This window comes from Vicugna pacos, chromosome 11 (genome assembly GCF_048564905.1).
Source record: "Vicugna pacos chromosome 11, VicPac4, whole genome shotgun sequence".
Lineage (NCBI taxonomy): Eukaryota > Metazoa > Chordata > Mammalia > Artiodactyla > Camelidae > Vicugna > Vicugna pacos.
In genome coordinates, this window is record NC_132997.1 from 97,317,398 (window position 1) to 97,336,593 (window position 19,196).

A 19,196-nucleotide genomic window follows, 5' to 3' on the forward strand; every position below is an offset into this window, starting at 1 on the left:
AGGGTGGGGATGGGGAGCTGGTCTCTGCCCAGAGTCAAGTTCAAAGGACGTGTATAACGTTCTGATTCTTTCTACATTGTTTTCTCTGAGTGGGTCTGGTATGTGGAAAGGTTGCTCCTGGGAGACCAGCCTGTGGGGTGACTTTACTCCCTGGGGTGCATCATGCTCAGCTCATCTCTGTAATACCAACACCAGCCCCGTGCTGGACCAGAGCAGGAGCCAGACAGAGGCTGGAGGTCACCGGATGTATGTGGTGGGCCATGAAACTCAAGGACAGCAGACAGACAGCCTTTGGAATGAAGCTCTGCAGGGGGCACAGACAGGGCCCGTGCCCCCATCCCTAAGGACACGGTCTGCATTTTCCCCAGCCCCGAGAAGACGCGTGCTGTTGAACATTTTTTCCCACTGAAGGCAAGACAAAGGGAATGAGATCACAAACAGAGCAATTAATTTTCACAAATTGACTTTCTAAAAGAATTAATTAACTTTTAAATTGCTCCTTGCAATCCTGAAGTCATGTTTCAAGGGGACAGCGTGTGGAATAGAGAGAGAAGCTGGGAGCCGAGCAGATTTGAGAAGTGGTGTGTGGTCAAGCCCACACCTTTGGTGCTTTATGGAGGCTGGGAACCCGAGCGCTGATGGCGGATTATCTCATTAGATGGAAGACACCCAAAGCTGGGCCGGGAAAGCTAATATTGTGTCTCTCTGTCTTATTGATTAAGTCTCGGGCTCCTGGATCTTTCTGTAGAGGTCAAGATCATTTTGAAGAGGAACAAATGATACAGTGTTTGCTTTCACTCTCTTGCAAGCCTCGCAGGAAGGGCTGTTTTGTGGTCTGGTTAAATTCAGTGAATTTTTATTGAGTGCCTGCAAGGCATGGTGTTAGCTCCTGTGGGCAATCCAGTGATGAATACGTGTTCACTTCCCCCAAGGAGTCTGGGCTGGAGGGAGAGATGGACGTGAAGGCAGGCAGCCCTCCCGAGGCTGTGTAATGTTACATGAAAGTTGGGAGGCACACTGTTAATTCAGGGGTGACTGTACCTTTTTCTTGGTTGGTGAGAAAGTCAGAATTCAGAAAGGATTTGGAAAAGGATGTGAAATTAAAGGCAGATCTTGTAGAAAGTGGGGTCTTCAGAGGTGCAGAAAGGAGGGGCAGGAGTGGCTTGTGGCAGACCTGGGATGGGGGGAGGTGGAGCTGGAGCGGGGTGAGTAGGGGGAAGTGAGATTGGAGAAGTCAGATCCCACAGGACTTTGAATGTTGTGCTGCAAAATTAACCGTTATTCAGAAAGCCAAGAGAAACTGTGTAGTGTTTTGGAGTAAGGCTTAAGGACGGTAACTCTGGTGAGGAAAAGAGTTTCTACAGGAGACCAGCTGAAATGTTATTTTTCATCTCAATGAGAGATGGTGAAGGCTTGGGTCAGGAAGAGTGGGGTGGTGGAGACAGCCTGGAAGGGACACCTCAGGGTCCCAGGGACCAATCACTGTGCCACCTTGAGCAAGTCCTGACTCCTCTAGAGGGCTCTGTGTTGTCATCTCTTAAATGGGCTGATGGACTGCGTGGTTCCCTCCCCCTCCGCCCAGTGTCGGAGAAATCGAATAGGTGTTTTTGTTCTCCCCTGAATAGGAGTTACACTTCATTGAATACTTTTTCTGCACCAATTGGGATGATCATATGATTTTTTTAATCATTTCCTCTGTTAATGTGGTGAGTTACATTCATTGGTTTTTGGATGTTAAACCAACCTCACATTTCAGGAATTAGCACAGCTTGCGCTTTGGGAACGGACAGGCACGTTTGCCTGTCGGGGATCCAGACGGGATGTTGTGATCCGCAGGGAGCTGTCAGGAGGGCATTCTGAGGCCCGGGGAGGGTGAGGGTTGAGGAAGAGACCCGCAGGGCTTTGGCATTCTGGCCCTTCGTCTAGGCTGGCCGCTGGCCCGGCACAGTCCCCCGCTGGCGGCTCACTTATAGGCCAATGCTGAATTGCTGCAAACACGGCTGAGGGAAATGGGAAACATTGTATCTTCACCTCCTAGGACTGTTGTGAGGGTTAAATTAGTTTGAACATGTAAAGCTCTTAGCCTGCCGCCACCCCAAGGAATATACCCGGGACATGTCAGCCAGCATCATCTGCATCAGCATCAGCCGGTATCATCAGCGTCGGCAGCATCGTGACCATCGTCGTTGCCCTCACCGTCATCATCGTCATCACCATCATCGGCATCTGTAGCACCACCACCATCAGTGTTATTAATAATCTTGGTGCAGATGGAAGCCCTCCTCTCTGATTCATGAGTGGTGGTCTTGCCTTACATCCCCGGGCAGCCGTTTTTAGGGTGATCTAGAGATTGAGCAGAGGAGATGACTTTGGCTTTTCCACATCTCTGATGCATCTAAGTTGTACAGAGCACAAACCAAAGTGTTACTTTTTTATTTTGGGGGGAAAAAATCCACGTGCTTCCTCACTGGGCTTTTGCCGGCTCTTCCGGGGAAAACAAAACAAAACAAAAGAAAAGAAAAACCAAAAACCCCCAAACAACAACAAAACCCCCACCATCCTGGGAAAGAAGCTTTGTGCTGCTTCATCTCCACCTCCTTTCCCCTTTCACTTTTCACGTGAGTAACACGTCAGGCTTCTGCGCTGGACTCTACAGTCCAGAATTAAGAAATTCATGTGAACGTGCGTTTACACCCAGCGACGCCGTCTCCAACTGGCTATTAAAAAAGGTCAATGGCCTTGAGGAGAAGGAATCGATTAAGCATACAGCCCAGCAGCCAGAGGGAGGTGAGCGGCGCTCTCTGAGAAGGTGTGAATGGACGCGTGAGGACCACGCTCTCCTGTGGAGGTGTTCCTGCGTCCTCACACATCGGGGAGATAAAGAAGGCGGACTGCAGAAAGGCTGCCTTCTCTGTGCTTCTCAAGTAAAGGCACTTTTAAACCCAGACGCCATCTCCCATCATCATCCCTCAGAAAGGAAAGATGCTTCGGGCCTTTCTTGTCTCTGCTCTCACCGCCCCCAAAAGGAACAGCTCTGAAAGGTCATAAAATCAGAGTAAGGCATCGTCTGTTATGTGAATACTTTTGGGTTTACTTAAGAAAAAAATCCCTGCATTGCTCTCATTTTTCGATTATCCAAGAATTGGGGGAACCTCAGCCTCAGGCTTGTCAGACTCAAATGTCTACAATGGCTCAGCCCTGAATAAATTAACCACAAAATACCACTTTTCAGTTGTTTTCCACATACCTCCCCACATGCTTCCCGGGGCTGCTGTCACAGATTACAGACTTAGGGGTTTAAAAGGACGCAAATGTGTAAGCTCACACGGTTCTGGATATCAGAGTCCTAAATTCAAGCTTTCGGCAGGGCTGCGCTCCTGGAGGCTCTAGGGCAGAATCCTTTACCCGCCTTTTCCAGTTCCTGGAGGCTCCCACATTCCTTGCTTTGTGGCCCATTCCTTGCTTCACTTCAAGCTCTGCTTCCGGTGTCACATCTCTTTCTGACTCTGACCCTCCCGGCCCCCTCTTACGGAACCTGTGATCATAATGCGCCCACCTGCGTAACTCAGGAGTGGCGCCCCCATCTCGAGGTCTTCACCCCGGTCACACGCAGAGCCCCTTCTGCATCCTCACAGGTCCCGGGATTGGGAAGTGGACATCTTCGGGGGCCTGTATTCTGTCTACCACGCTTCCCCGTCCCTCCCACTTCCTTGCCCAATAGTCTTCTATACCTGAGTCTTTTAATTTGCTTTTAAATATGGACTTGTTTAGGCAGTAATACTAAGAGGCATAAACACTGTGGGGGCAGTGGAGCACTGGTGTTGTGGTCACTTGGGGCCACGTGCATAAACCCTTGGAGGCACTTTTCCCTTCATCATGAGTCTTTAAGGCTCATTTCATGGTTAAATTTGCAGTGTCTCTGTTGTATGATATTTTCACAACTGCTTTTCTCTGCCTTCTTCAGAGATGGAGGGGGCACTACTTAAAGGTCTGTGCGTGTGTGCCTTTCAAATTCACAGGGACCTGAGTGTATTTACAGTGGACGTGTTCATTTTAGCTTATTTTATTGTATTTGACGTGTGTGTTTTTTCCGCATCTGTAATAGAGGAGGCATGCTGGCCAGGGTGCTGTTAAGAATGGTGATAAATGCATTTATGTTTCCTGGAGGCTTAGGGAAGTGGTTGTGCTGGGCAAGGCCAGGCTGGCATGTATTCTTGGCTTCCTTTATCCAATGCAGTTATGTCTTCTTAAATATGCACCATAAAATGCGAAATAAACTTAATAACTACTAATCACCATTAATGTCAGTTGAGGACATTTAAATTTTATGAATTTTGGTGAAAATGTAGGAAAATACCTGGGAAAAAAAGAATTTTCTACGTATATACAGATACTGATGTTTTAGAATTTTTGTGGACATGTGGTAATCTGCTCTCTTTGGCTTTTTAAAGAGGAGTCTGGTAGCGAGAGAAGTCTTTGTTGCGGTAAAAACAAAATAACCCCAACCACAATAAGAGCTTTTACAGTTTACTGAGTGTTCCCTGCTGGCACCCCACTGCGGCAGCATGATTTTCTTTAAGCATTATTTGGCAGCATTATTTTCTTTTAAGACACAAAGTGCACACACCATCTTATGAGGTAGATCTCAGTATCCTTATTTTGCAGCCAGGGAAGCTGCGATGGAGAGGGTAGGTCATTCCTGGGGGGTCACCCGGGTCTTCAGGGGTGGAGGTGGTACCCTGCCCGCTCCGTCTGCCTCCGGAGACCATGAACGGAGCTTGGTTATGGAGCTGATGACAGGGCGTGGGCTGCGGTGCTTGGCCTGTTGGCAGAGGGGGGTGGAAGAGCAGATACTTACCTGGACTTGGCTCTCTGGGACAGGTGGCACCTGGGGGAGGACCCCCTGGGGGAGGAATGTGCTGGGACACACCGGTGTGGGATGGGCGGCTTCTTTCTTTCATGGAGGGAGAAGCAGGGACGGGGACCGAGAGCGTGTGGTTGGAAGGAAGGCGAGCTCGGTCGGGTGGTGGAGGATCTGCCGTGCTTGTTGGAGAAGTTTGTGCGTGAAGTGATCAAAGAATTCCAGAGATGGATACGGGGAAGGTGCCTGTAAAGGGCAGACTCACCTGGCAGTTCTGGGAGGATGGATGAGTTTGATCAGAGGGTTTGTTTTTAAATTGAAGTGTAGTCAGTTACAGTGTGTCAATTTCTGATGTGCAGCATAATGTTTCAGTCATACATACACCAATCAGAGGTTAAAGATGAGTTTTATCTCAAGTCTGACATCTTTTTAGGCAGAATCCATTGGGAAGGAAGAACATCCCTCTGTGTGTGTGTCTGTGTGTGTGTGTGTAGTTTGTTTTTAAATTGAAAGTGAGCTGACTGACTATTTTGTGGTCATAAGCACCTTTTACCATCCTTTTCTCACTGGGATAGTTACCTTCACCTCATAACGCTTGAGCAAAAGTATGGTCTGAATTCAATGGAATGACTTTTACATGCTTAACGGGGAGGGACAGAACTGCTTTATGTCAGGACAGACATTTGGGATTTCAGACATTTGTTGAGTGGTGTCAGTTTTAAGGATTTCTCCTTAATATGAGACATAGTTTTGCCTACTTGATTGTAGTTTTGGTGCTTCATATCAACGCTGGCTCTATGATGTGGCTGTATCATTTTTAAAATCAACTTTGTTTTCAAAGACTATTCAGTCCATGGGTAACTGATTCATAGAAACTAAAAAGTCATCTAATAAAAAAAATCTGTTAATGGAAATATAAGGCAGTATATGAAGTGATCATCGAAGCGTTGTTGACAGTGCCTTCAGTTTTCTTCTTCTTGTAAACATTACTCAGCCACAGACAGGAATGAAGTTCTGATACGTGGTTCAACATGCATGGACCCTGAAACACCTCGTGCTAAGGGGAAGAGGCAGACACAGGAGGATAATGTTGTGACTCCCTTCATGAGGTCGCTGGGGTCATCACATTCACAGAGACAGGAAGTAGGTTACAGGTTACCAGCAGCTGGGGGAGCAGGAGCAGGGAGTTACTACTTGATGGTTATGGGGGTTCTGTTTGGAGTGATGGCAAGGTTTTGGATATTAGCAGTGGTGAAGGCAGGGTAGCGTGGTGAGTGTAAGTAATACTGCTGAATTGTACACTTAAAATGGTTAAAAAGGGAAATTTCACATCATACATATTCTACCACCATAAGTCACTTACGATTGTCCGGTGTTATGAGTATTTATGAAGTTCTTCTACTTAAACTGAGGACCCTTGAAGGAAAGGCCACTTTTGTGGGTCTCAGAGAGGATGAGCCAGGCAAAGACTGAATATTTCAATATTAAAAGCAGGCAGAACAATCCAGCGTAAGTTACTTCCACTTCCGCTAACATCGTCTTTGCTCTTTTCCCTCCGAACAGCTTTTTATAACTATGATGCCAGGGGAGCAGATGAACTGTCTTTACAAATAGGAGACACCGTGCATATCTTGGAAACATACGAAGGTGCGTATTTATTTTGACGTCTTTCCTTTTATAGTTCTGTGCAGTTGGCACACGTTTTCAGTGCCTAGCAGGGAAAGCATCACCCTATTAGGAAAGGGAATAGGATGGGTTTTCTTGTATGACAGACACCATGTAGTGAGGCTATCTGTTATTTAAATCTTTTTTTTTAATTAAGATGAACTTAAGACTAAATTCCTAAATTTTTAACCTCTGAAGTTTTCTGTTGAAATAGTTGTTTTCATTATTACAAAATAAAACCCCATTGTTCTCCTTTGTTTGCAAATGTATGTACATCTTGACTGTTAATAACTGACCACTGGAAAAAACATTTTTTGTCCCCCAAAGTGTCCACCAGGCTTTATTAAGAGCAGCTGGTTTTAGAGCGTCCGTCACCTCACTTATCGCTCCCAAAGCATCAGCAATGTTTACTTTTGCCATGTTTCTTTCAAAGTGAGGTAAGGGTTTTTTTCGATAGTCAGCAGAATGGTCAAATTTATGTGTGGTGTCCCACCTGCTGAATGCTTCAGCCATACCCTGAGCCAAATGTCGAAGAGAGCTGGAGCTTTCCAGAGGGGGAAACCCAAAACCAGCATTAGGATGAGCAAAGAATAGTGAGTCTGGGTGCCTGGGACGTCTGTCCAGATTAGTAACACTCTGAGTTCTTTTCTTCTGTTAAAGAACTCCAGGTTTGATAGATAAAACAATTAGGAAACCAGTCCAGAAAGAAGTCATCTGTTAACGATACTGTTAGTCACGTCCGGAAAACAAGATGGTGTTTTTTAATCTTTTTCCGTAAGACAGGTGGGATTGAGGTCTTTATAAAGCAGCGATGGCTTTATCATTTTGTCACCTGTGGCACCAGCACAAAAAATAAGGGACCTCCTGTCCGTAGCTTCCTCTAAGCTGTCCGGATTTTTGTCTGCTTCCCTAAAAGTCTTCAGAGGCAAGCACTTCCAGGGGCATCTCCTGGGCGTTGAAGCCCTGCTGAGGTCCAAAGCCTCTAGCCCTGACCCCAGGTTCTGGAGTTGCTTGGAGTACTCGGGTGCCCACTGGGCACGTAGCCGTTCTTCCTCCTCCATCAACCTCAGATTTCGTAGGCTGCAGAGATTTCGACACTCCTGAAACCTTCCCTTGCTCGCATGACTCTTACCTGGGTCGCCCTTCCCGGTGGTTTCCTCCAGCTGCTTGTAAACGCATTTGGCCTGCAGCGTCGCGGGCCGCCCCTCTCTGGGCTGACCCTCCACCCCAAAGGTTAACTCAGTCTCCACCTCGATGCTCATGTCAGGGGGATGCGGAGCACCTAGGAGCAGACGGGGGCACATCCTCCACGCTGGCCCCGTGGCCTCGTTTTTCCCTAACAGTGTGCAGGGCTGCCTCCCTGACGTCAGGAAGGCGCCCCACGTCGGCATCACTCGTGCTTTCTCCCAGCTTCTTGAGAATTTTCGTCTTGTCTCCCAGAGGCATGACCCTCGGCCTCCTCTTGACAGCCGTCTGGCTGGGAGCAGGCTGGGCTCCCCCGGGCAGCCCGGCCCGCCTGCCGGCCGTCTGACCTGCGGTTGGTCCTCGCTCTCACCGCTCCGCTTGCCGGGAGTTTCACGGCCTTCTTTCTTGGTGGGACAGAGGCGAGCCCAACGAGAGTCAGACTCGAAAAAAAATTTAAATACATTTGAGATGTTTTAGCTCATTATTTTGAGGCGGTTGATGTGAAGGGTGAGATTTTTTATGCTCTCAGACTTGTTAACAACTTCGTCAGAGGAACCAACATTGTCATTTCTTTTTTCCTTTTTTTTTTTTTTAAATCTCTGACCCTGTTTTCTTTGGGGTGAACAGAGAGTGTCACCATGCGGCTTTTGGTCCAGGGAAACAGTTGTTACATTATCCAATAAATATACTGTTGATGACTGTGGTTTTCCAATGTCCTTGGTTTTTGAGACAATCGCTTTTCATATTTAGTGTTTTGCAAATGATTTAAACGGGGCACCTTTTGTTTTAATGCTGCACAGAAGAGAAGCCACGATGAGCTGGATTCGGAGACTCCTCACATCCGGAAGTTTTGTGAGATTGGTTTTATTGTTGGTGGCTTTTATTTTCTGTTTGAAAGGGTGACTCCCAAAATAACATAGGAATAAAAAGAACTGATTAAAATCGATAATTCCAACAGCACAACTGCTTTCAGATTGGGTTTAGCCAAACCCTTCCAAGTAGGAGGTGGGAGTGGGAAGAGGAAATTGCAGGCATCCCACAGTCATCACAAAATGAGCTTCGGACTCCATCTCTGGAATCCACTTTTGCACTTGGCGTTCAGCTCCCGGACACCAGGCAGGCTGCGGCTTGCCCCAGTGTTCCTGCGCCCAAACCCATCAGCATACCCAGGTCCATGTCCCTTACTTCTCCATCTGACACGTGCTGGCTTAGAATTCCATTCCATTCGCACCTTTTACCCTAAAACATGTCCTGTTGGGGGAGGGGTGGAGATCAGCTTTAATGACGTTCGCCTGGAAGCAGATGTAATGCTGCGAACACCGTCCTGGTCCTCAGGTGAACGAGGAGCTGTGATGGGCATGCTTGGCTTGTGTTCAGTTTTTACAGCTGACGGTTAGATTGCCTTATCTGCTCTCGGTATATGTGACCAGTGGCTGAGAGGATACAGAGAAATTAAATAGAGGTTAAGGATCATACCTCTCATCTCAGACACTTTTCTGATCCGAAGAGAAAAATGCTCTTACGTCTTTTTTATTTCTGCCCTCGGTCCGTTGCAGCTGAAATCCTGGGTAATGGACAGGGAGCAGTGACGTCATTCCTGAATAGACAACCGTTTCCTGCGCAGCCTGGGCAGTGGGGGCTGCGACTTCTTGTTCTTTGCTGCGTCAGAAGAATACGCTCATTAAACAAGCCTTAGGCGAGTCAATGATCTTTGTTGTACATTTAACTTAAAAAAAAATCTGATAGCGGGCATTTGACTTTTGGCCAGCATCACGAGAAAGGATTCCTCAGTGAGCGTTTGGTTTCTGACTCCTCAGTCTTCCAAGTTCTGGTTAAAATATTCCAGTCTTTTTGTTTTTTTCCTTTTTAATTGAAGTGTAGTCAGTTCACAGTGTTGTTTCAGTTTCAGGTGTACAGCACGATATTTCAGTCTCACACACGCACACACATTCATTTTCATATTCTTTTTCATTTTAGGTCACTACCAATCTTTTTAAAGACCCTGTAACATAAACCGAGTTTCCCTTTTCTGATGGCTGTCTTGTTGGTTTTAGTCAGATTCTGATCAGGGAAATGCATTTGGGGAAGGAGTTTTGATTTGAGGAAACTTGGTGGCTTTATTATCATCAGAGAACAACGGAATAATTGTTTTCTGCTCTCCCCTCTCGTTCTGTTCAAACTTCATGGATTGTATTTGGGTATTTTCTTCCTTTCTCTTCGCCCCTCCCCCTTTTCATCTAAGAAAATTTCTTTCTGTTTGTCAAATTTAATTTTCTTTTCCTGTGTGATCCTGTTCAGGATATTACTGGGATTGCTCCAGAGGATGTAATTTCTAGATGATCACTCTTTAGATTAAGGTTCAAAGAACACATTTACCTTCGAGTTATGGTTAATTTTTCTGTCTCAGGCTCATGGAGGCTGGAAGCACAGAACACAAGGAAAGAACACGCCAGGTCACTGTGGTGGGGGACAGGCTCTTGAGGGGTCATTCAGGGTCTGCGTCTGCCTTTGAGCAGCGCCCAGGGCCAACCAGGCAGCAGAGGCGGGCCCGGGTCACCGATGCTGGTTCAGTGACTCTCCAGGGAGGTGCTGATCCTGCCACCTGCTCACTTCCATGAAGACGTCTGGGGACCGGGTGCTGTGCCTGAGGGGGCTCGCAGGCCTTGCACCAAGATTAGGAAGTTACTCTTTTGATTAAACCACAGCACTGAAACTTAATTTATTCAGATCTTAACAAGTGACAATGGTCTCTTTTCCTCCCCAGTGCACCTTAGTGCCTTTCCCTGCTACCAGCATCTGTCAGCGGAAGGTCTTTGTGAGGACTGTGTCTGAGTTTCCCGTGGCTGCTATAACCATGGAGCACACAGTGGGGAGTTTAAACAGCAGAAATGTGTTCTCTCACACTTCTGGAGGCTGGAAGTCCAAGGTCAGGGTGTTGGCAGGGTTGGTTGCTTCTGAGGGCTGAGAGAGACGCTGTCCCACGTGGGTCTGCTGGCGTCTGGGGATTTGCCGACATCTTTGGCTTCCCTTGCCTTGTTGGTGCAGCAGCCAGGTTTCTGCCTTCATGGACACGTGGTTCTCCCCGTGCCGGTCTGTGTCTGTTTCTCCTTTTTATAAGGACACCAGTCATACTGGATCAGGGTCCACTGTAATGACCTCCTCTTAATCTGATTACCTGCAAAGACCGGATTTCTAGATAAGGTCACATCCCCAGGTAGAGGGAGTTAGGAATTGATCTCATTGCAGGGACGCAGTTCAAGTCACAACAAACTGGAAAAAGCAGTCGTGTCACTAGGCAGTGGTTTCACAGGAGACCACCCTGCCCTCCGGCCCAGCCTCCACCCGGCAGGCGTCCTCTGCGCCTTGTCCCAGGTGACCGACCACCTGGCCCCAGCCCTCTGGAAGCACCACAGCTGGGACTATCATCTTCCTCAGAATGATTGTGTTGCTTCTTGAACCTGCATCTTCCGGGCTGGGTCTGCCCCGTGGTGCCTGCAAAATACGGTCCACGGGGCGGCTCCAGCACACCCCGTGGGCAGGTGGATGCTGTCCTCCAGGACATGGTTTGGTCACATCTGGCTTTTGGCTCTCTGGTTGGTCAGTGCTCAGCAGGACTTGATATACCTGACACAGGTGACGTCCTGTGCATCTTCAGGCGGGTGCTTGTGAGCTGGGCAGGACCCAGGACCTTCATGACGTGGTTTCCCCCGTCCCACCTGAGCCCAGTGTCAGATCTAGCTCTAGCACATCCCTTGCAAAGTTCCTGACAGCTTCCATCTTCTTCTCTGAATGCTCAGAAAGCATCTGTTAATAATCCCACGACGGCTTTAGCCCCATCACTTCCTGGTTCCTCCCCACTCTGGTTGTTAAATTACTGCTTTGTAAGAGGTGTGCGGTCATTGGTGCAGTGTTGGCCCATTTTCAATTTCTTCGCACCCTCATCCCTGGTTTCCGAGGTTTGACTTTTTTTCCTTTTTTATATTCTTTTTCATCAAAGGTTATTACAAGATATTGAACGTAGTTCCCTGTGCTATAGAGCAAAAACTTTTTTTTATCTCTTTTTATATATAGTGGCTAATATTTGTAAATCTCAAACTCCCAAATTTATCCCTTCCCAGCCCTTTTCGCCAGTAACCAGGAGATTGTTTACTATGTCTGCAAGTCTGTTTCTGTTTTGTAGATGAGTTCATAGTGTCTTTTTTTTCCTTTTAAGATTCCATGTGAGTAATATCATATGGTATTTCTCTTTCTGGCTTACTTCACTTAGAATGATGATCTCTGCGTCCATCCATGTTGCTGCAAATGGCATTATTTTATTCTTTTTTATGGCTGAGTAGTATTCCATTGTATAAATATACCACAACTTCTTTATCCAGTCATCTGTCGATGGACATTTAGGTTGCTTCCATAACTTTTTTTCTGAATAAAGGTAGATGCATTTAGAGACACACATACTACCTAGACTGTAGGCTGTTTCAGAAGACGAGAGAAAGGCCACGAGGTGTGGGTTCCGTGACTTTCTGATACTGTATAAAACCCCAGTATTTGGTGGTTCCCTGGAAGATTACCCAGCACACATTTTCCACATCTCCAGCATTCTCCAGCGTGTCCTTTTTCTCCTGAGGGGGCAGAATTAGAATTTGTTTGAGCTTTTGATTTCCTTTCCTGGGGCGAGCTGGCCTAAAAGCAGGACACATCTGCCGACGTCCTGCTATGAAGGGGATGTTGGGAGGCTGGCGACTGACCATGGACCCCTGGGTGGGGATGTTTCTGCCCTCAGCCTCAGGGGAGGTGCCAAGGGAGTGGTTAGGTCCGGTCTGTTGTCAAATGTCCTCTTCCAGTGGCGTTTAGCTCATGACAGCAGTGCTAGTAGCATGTCTGTCTTCTGCTCTGTTTCCTTCCCCTCCCCATAATGACGGGGTGGGAACTGGAGTCTAGGCCAGACCCCGAGGGGTAGGTGGGCCGTGTTCCTGGGCCTGGTGCTTCCTGTTGGGCGTCGAGTCTTTGCCACAGAAGCACTTTGTGTGATCGTGGCTGTCCCAGGGCGAAACCCCTCTGTCCTGAGGAGGGAGGAAGTCAGCTCTCAATAGGATTTCTGTTAGGCGGCAGCCATGGGTGATCTGAGGATGCTGGTATGTGCACTTGGCAGTGACCCGCTCCATCCGGCGGAGGGGAGGCAGGAAAATGCCCACTCAAGGAGCTGACCCGGGCACTGTGGTCTGAAGGGCAACTCCTCCTCCTAGAGCTGTGCTTCCTAACTTCAGGTTGACACCTTGAAGGCCACATGTGGCAAATGGAGATAAAGGAGCTGGAGGTCTGTCTGTGAAGGCCCCTAGCCAGGCCCGGAGCATGGTGTTGACACGCCCTCTACGAAACCCCGTAACATATCGCCAAAGCTTTAGGATGACTGATTTCTTTTTTTTAAAAAAATTATTATTTATTTATTTGGAGTAGAGTCAATTTACAATGTTGTGTTAGTTTCTGGCGTACAGCATCGCGGTTCACGTATACCTGTATCCATGTATTCCTTTTCATATTCTTCTTCATTATAGGCCGTCAGAAGGTATCAAGTACAGTCCCCTGTGCTGCACAGTAGGACCTTGTCATGTATCTGTTTTACACATACTGGTGAAGGAGTCCTGACTTCTGCGGTTCTGCAGAACGAGGGGTTCTCTGCGACGCGAAGGTGCTGTTAGGGCCCTGCGATGTCTCCCTGAACTAACTGGTTCAATTTTGTGTTTGTTTAGGGTGGTACCGAGGCTACACCTTGAGAAAAAAGTCCAAGAAGGTAAGTCCTTCTTGTCATTAAACACAGTGCATGTCCCTTCAGAAGCCCCACCAGCAGAGGAAACCAGTTCTGTCTGAGTTGTCCTTACACGTCTCTTTCTCTGAATTAAAAAAAAAATATATATATATGGGCTGAAATGTGGGCTGCCCTGAACTATTTTCTTCCGAACAACACACGTATGAATGAATTGTAATCTCCTTTCTGTGAGTGAGTGGCCGGGCTGTGGGGTGGTGTTGACCTGTTCTCCTGAAAGGTGGATCCTCTTTTCCTAGTAAAATTCTGCCTCCTGTTTAAGCACAGGATGTGTAAGAGAATGATCTGGGTATATCGAAGTAAGGAAAAAAGTCCTGCTCCCAATTTTCCACCTTACGTGATCCTTGATGGTAAATGAACAGACTTGCGGTGCTCACATTGCTTCTTGCCCTCTTGCTTTTAACTATTTTTATACCGCTTATGTTGGCTTGCAAAACAAAGAGGTTCTGCTTCCCCGGGCAGTTTATACGCGTGGTGGTTTGAATTTCTGAAGCTAAGACGTGCAATTACACCTCCATCACTGCGGTGGACGCTCCCATACGTCGCTCTGTTGTGGCTTTTCCATTCTTAACTTCACAAAACCTAATTATGGCTCTTCCATTTCATTCTGTGATTGTGCAGTACCGTCCACTCTAAGCAGTAGTTACGGCTGTCCACGTTAACTTACAAAATCGAATTAGGCTTGACGGATGGTTCGTTCTATCTCTGTTTCTTAGCCTGGCCTCTCATTATCTGCTCCTTCGGCTGAGGCCTCTTGTGGTCGTGATCCTGTAACTGAGTCTTCTGAAGGTCAGCTGCTCCAGCCTGGGGCCTCGCTGCTTTCCAGACACCCCGCACCCAGGCTGTGCGGGACAGGTGGGAGCCGTCCATCCTCTGGTCACAGTCATTTCGGAGGCTCCACTGCAGCCTTCCTCCAGTGTGGTCTGTCCTAACGTGAGAGGTGCTGTCGGGAATACTGATGAGCCTGATCTGCAGATTGGAGCCAGGCCCTCCCACCCCCACCCCGCCGAGCTCAGAGGGGGCTGTGAGCGCTGCACGTCCGATGACCTGGAGCCCCGAGGTGTGAACAGGGTAGAGTGCAACCAGGTAGACAGTGGAATGGATGTCTCCGGGGAAGCTCTCTTCTCACATTGGCTGTTCTTTCTATAACCAAGAATGTTTTCCTGCAGATGAAAACCTGAGTTTCGTCTGAGAAAGCCACCACTGAGGACTTTATTAATAGAGAGATTAGGATCACAGACCACCCACACCCCCTGTGACAAAGCTACGATTTCACAAGCTGGGCGCACCCCCGGGGAGATGTTGCGCTTGTTTGGTGCTTCTTTGGCATTTGGTGTCTGGCACCACCTGCCCAATGTGGGATCTGTCCCTACCCCCCCGCCCCATGCCTCCCTGAGCCCTAATCCCTCCTGCCCTGCACCAGAGGGCCCTGACTTTACAGCTCACTGAGACAGGAGAGCTGGGTAGAAGTGTATTTATTTTTCCATCTAAAATCTTTGCTAGCAGGTGAGGAAATTGAAGCTTAAAGCGGTGGTGGTTCTGCATTGCGCCCTGCCCCAGGTATTAGCGGAGAAGGGACTTGACTCCTAGCAATCCCGACTTGGCCCTTCAGGAAGTATCCTTTTGTATGTATTCACAATTGTGTAGCAGATCTGGGCTGGGCCTGTCCGCCCTGGCTGGAGAGGTTGCTCATTTCCAGCCTCCAGCTGTGTCCAGCCTCGTTTCTTCCATGGCTCCATGGTTCTTGACAGTAGGTTTACTGAGAGTGAGAGGTGTCTCCGCCTGTGGACATGCACAGGGGTGAGACTGGCTTCTTTGTTTTCTTCCCCTCCCCTGAGTGCTCACCTGTTGACATCAGAAGTGCACCTGGGATCAGGAGGTGTCTCAAAGAATGGGACCTGAAAGCCGCTGTTCAGCCTCAGGTCTCCCCGGTCCTCTTTGTTGCTCACCGTCTGTCTTTCTGCCCGACTCCTTCCGTCCCTGTAATAATTCTTCTTTATATGAAAGGCGGCCACTTTCCTGGCAGCCAGGGAGGTGATCCGAGGTGCCTGTGCCCTTCCCCAGCAGGACTGGTAGCTGTGGTTTCTGGATCTCCTGTGAAATCCTCTGGGCCAGATGCCAGGGAAACCCAGTCAGAAGCTTGTCCCCGCAGCAGGTGCCTGAAGCCACCGGTGCCACTGATGGCTCTCTGCTGTGTGCGATCGATCTCACGTCACGCAGGAAGCCAGGCCTGGTTTGTGTGGTGCTGTCCGGGACCCCAGCGCCTGTTGCCGCGACTTGGCCTCCAGGTGCCCTCTCGGCCTCACTGCCCGAAGGGAGGTGTTGTGCTTACTCAGGAAGCAGGATGAACTCTGGGTAGAGCTCCTGGCTCTTCACGGACCGTGCCTGACACTGAATGTTCCCCCTCGAGGACCTGTCCCCCTCGGAACCATCTGTTGAGCCCACATGTGTGGTGCCCTTGGGGGATACAGAACGCTGTCCTAATGCAAACTGGTGCTCCCCCCAGGAGTAGCCAGGCAGGTTAGGTGAAATTCATTCAGTTTCTGTTTTATCGGATGGCGGTTAATGAGCATATCCGTGGGCCTGGACAGTGCATCTGTGATGCTCAACGGTGTCAAGGAACTGGATGACAATTTTAGCATTTTGAGAGAGGAAGCAGTGGAGAGGAGAGCATCATCGGAAGCCGTTTTTAGGCATCACTCGGCTGTTGACCTGCCTGTGTCGAGGTCGGCAGTAAAAACGAGGTGTGACCTATGGCGAAGACACAGGACAGCCCAGTGGGATTTCTTCTCTGTGGACAGATTGCTCCTGTTTTCCTCTAAGACATCTGCAGCCTCTTTGAAACACAAGCACACTGAGTCGCCATCTTTCCCATGTCTTTGTTTTCTTTGATATGTTTTATATGAGACTCTGCTTGCAGATTTAAGAGTGATCCAGCCATTCCCCACCACCACCTTTTTCAGGGCAGTTGTTTGATTTGCCATCAGTATTCATATTGCTAATAAAAATTACTGTCTTTTTTCTTCCCCCTAAGGGTATATTTCCTGCTTCGTATATTCATCTTAAAGAAGCGATAGTTGAAGGAAAAGGGTGAGTCTGGGCTTAATGTTTAAATGAAGAAATGCAGTCATGACACTTGGCCTTGTTACTCTTTCAAATAGCAGGGCAGTACTGGGGGCTGGACAGTGGCTGTGACTGGCCCTGATGTGACAGGAGTTTGGGGAGAGAAGGGGGACTTTGGATCTAGAATTGTCTGTAATGTGGCTTTGAGCCTTTACAGAGTCTCAAGTCAGCACCGTAGCTGCTCATTGTCCTCCACGATGCCGATGCTGACCTGGAAAGCCTCCTCTGTGAGCGCCCCCGTTAGGCAGGGGGCCGCATGGCCCGCAGCTCTGGGCCCATTTTTCTCGAAGACCTTGCAGGCTGTGATAGAGATGGAGTTCAGGGTGAAGCAACAGTTGTTAAATTGGGACATGTGTGAATTTACATTTTGCCTAATTGTGATGTATATTTCTTAGAGGTCATAAAACTGATGTATAAGATCATTAAAAGGATATTTGTGGAACAGGAACCCATTAGGCAGGAATGGCAAATGAATAGCCAGGTGTGAACGTGGAAGAAAGAGCATTCGGTGCTTTCCTCTTCCGTCTCTGCTGCATCTTCACACCCAGTTGAATATGTAAATGATAAAATTACTAATCATATGATTGCTGCATAATGACATCTCTTTGGCTGATTACAAAATTGCCTTTCCAGGCACTGTACTTTTAACAGACGCAAAGGACTAGGCCGGGCTCTGCCATTCCATGATGCATAATTAAAAGCAAGAAACTAATTTAGAGGCATAAATGTGAAGACCTGTAATAGGGCCCTTTTTTATACAGATAAAATATTTTGTAGGTGAAGTTTTAAAGGGAAGGAAAAGAGGGTAGTTTTGAAACTTCCACCCTGCTGTGCAAATAGATGAATAAGTGATTTTAATGTATTTTATGTCAGTCTGTATTGGAATCAGTCTGGAAGTCAGACTGTACAGGAGTAATTTTTTTAAAAGCCCTTTGATGTATACAAGAGTGTATGTAAAATCTAATTATGAGGCGTAATAGTAAAAGGCACAAGGGACTATTTTGATTCTCGGTAAGTAGGGTCACACATCCCGCTGGAGAGACGGACAGGCAGACAGACACTTCTGTTCTCCTCACTGGGTTAGTGTCAGACGCCCCAGTGTGGACCAGTGCATGGGGCACTGGCGGAACAGACAGCTTAGAAGCAGCTGCTCTGCTGATGCACGGGCTCCTGTGAAAGCTCTTACTGATGGCCTGGTCCTGACTTCCTCCCTCTGCTGCCCCCACCCAGACTGGGCTGCCTTCTGCCTTCCTCCTGGCACAGAACCTCCTGCCTTCAGACTTGACCCTCTGGGGCCAGGTTGTCCGGCTAACTTCACAAGCCATCAGATTCAGTCTCTTATTCAGTCCCAAGTGGTAAGAGTTCTGTGTAGCACCATGTCCGGCCCAGAGCATGAGACTGAAAACAACAGTTGATGAAAACCAGGGTACAAGTAGATCGTGAGCTAAGACTAAGTCAAGGGTTAACCTTCTGGGGTGGAGAGAAAAGGGAGAGAGGACAATCGGAATTTGGGGATCAGATAAGAGTTCCTACGGACATTTGAAAGCTGTGCCCTCGCTCATGTTTCGCCAAGGATAACTGCCTCCTGTATCATCACATAATGAGTTTTCTGCATGATGGAGACGTAAGAATCATCTTCTCCCAAACCTGCATTTTAACGCCACACAGATTGGTTGTAATTTATGGCATCTATAAAATAGATGGTCCATATATTATGAATATACTTTCCACTTCCCAGACCTTGACGTTCGGATGGGATATTATTTGCCTCCTTCATCTTACCTTGACGCATGAGCTAGACGGCTCACAGGGAGGGCAACGTATGAGCAGTCTCAGGCTCTGTCCAAGAACTACTTGTCGTCCTTGGAGACGCAGGTAGTCCTACGTGGACGTGGTTTTATTTGTGTATTTTCCTGCCGTTTGCTTAAATATCGAACTCTGTGGCCTAGATTTGGGGTCGACCAGGCGCCCCTGGTTTAATGACGCCATGGCTGTCTCTGTGCTTTCCTCCCTTCCTCCCAGGCAACATGAAACGGTCATCCCAGGCGACCTTCCGCTCATACAGGAAGTCACCACGACACTCCGAGAGTGGTCCACCATCTGGAGGCAGCTCTACGTGGTGAGAACATGGGATGTGGAGCTGGAGCTTAACAGCAGAGAATGGTCTTTCTGGACCTTGCTGAACCCATCAGAGAGGTTTCCTTTTTCTGAGAACCGCAGAAGCAGAACCTGTGGGAGCGGGTCATGCTCAGCAGCCTGGCCCAGGATTCTGGCTGCCCTCGGGGACTATGTGTCCTTTGACCTCCTTTGTGTGGGGTGTGGCCGTGCTCACTGCAATACGGCGTCGGGAAAGGAAGGGGCCCTGGGTTTCACCCGCCCTTGTGTTGGAGCGGGAAAGGGTGCACTTTCGGGCTTTGGAAGACAGGATGAGGCATTGTGCCCTGGTGTTCCCTCCCAAGTTTATATGTTGATCATGAAGAAGAAAATCTGCTTTTAAACTGTCATAGGTGCTTACTTGTAGATGCAGTAGAGGGTGATTAC

The 19,196-nt window shown here is 48.2% G+C and overlaps 1 protein-coding gene across 3 annotated transcripts in view; it reads left to right on the forward strand.

Annotated features, from left to right (window-relative positions):
* Positions 1–19,196, forward strand: part of DOCK1 (dedicator of cytokinesis 1) — a 480,997-nt gene that overhangs the window by 42,840 nt on the left and 418,961 nt on the right. For all 3 annotated transcript variants that reach the window (XM_072972106.1, XM_072972107.1, XM_072972108.1), the window contains exons 2-5: positions 6,425–6,508; positions 13,459–13,499; positions 16,567–16,622; positions 18,678–18,774. In XM_072972106.1, the coding sequence (XP_072828207.1) occupies positions 6,425–6,508; positions 13,459–13,499; positions 16,567–16,622; positions 18,678–18,774 (278 nt within the window). The remainder of the gene's footprint in view (positions 1–6,424; positions 6,509–13,458; positions 13,500–16,566; positions 16,623–18,677; positions 18,775–19,196) is intronic.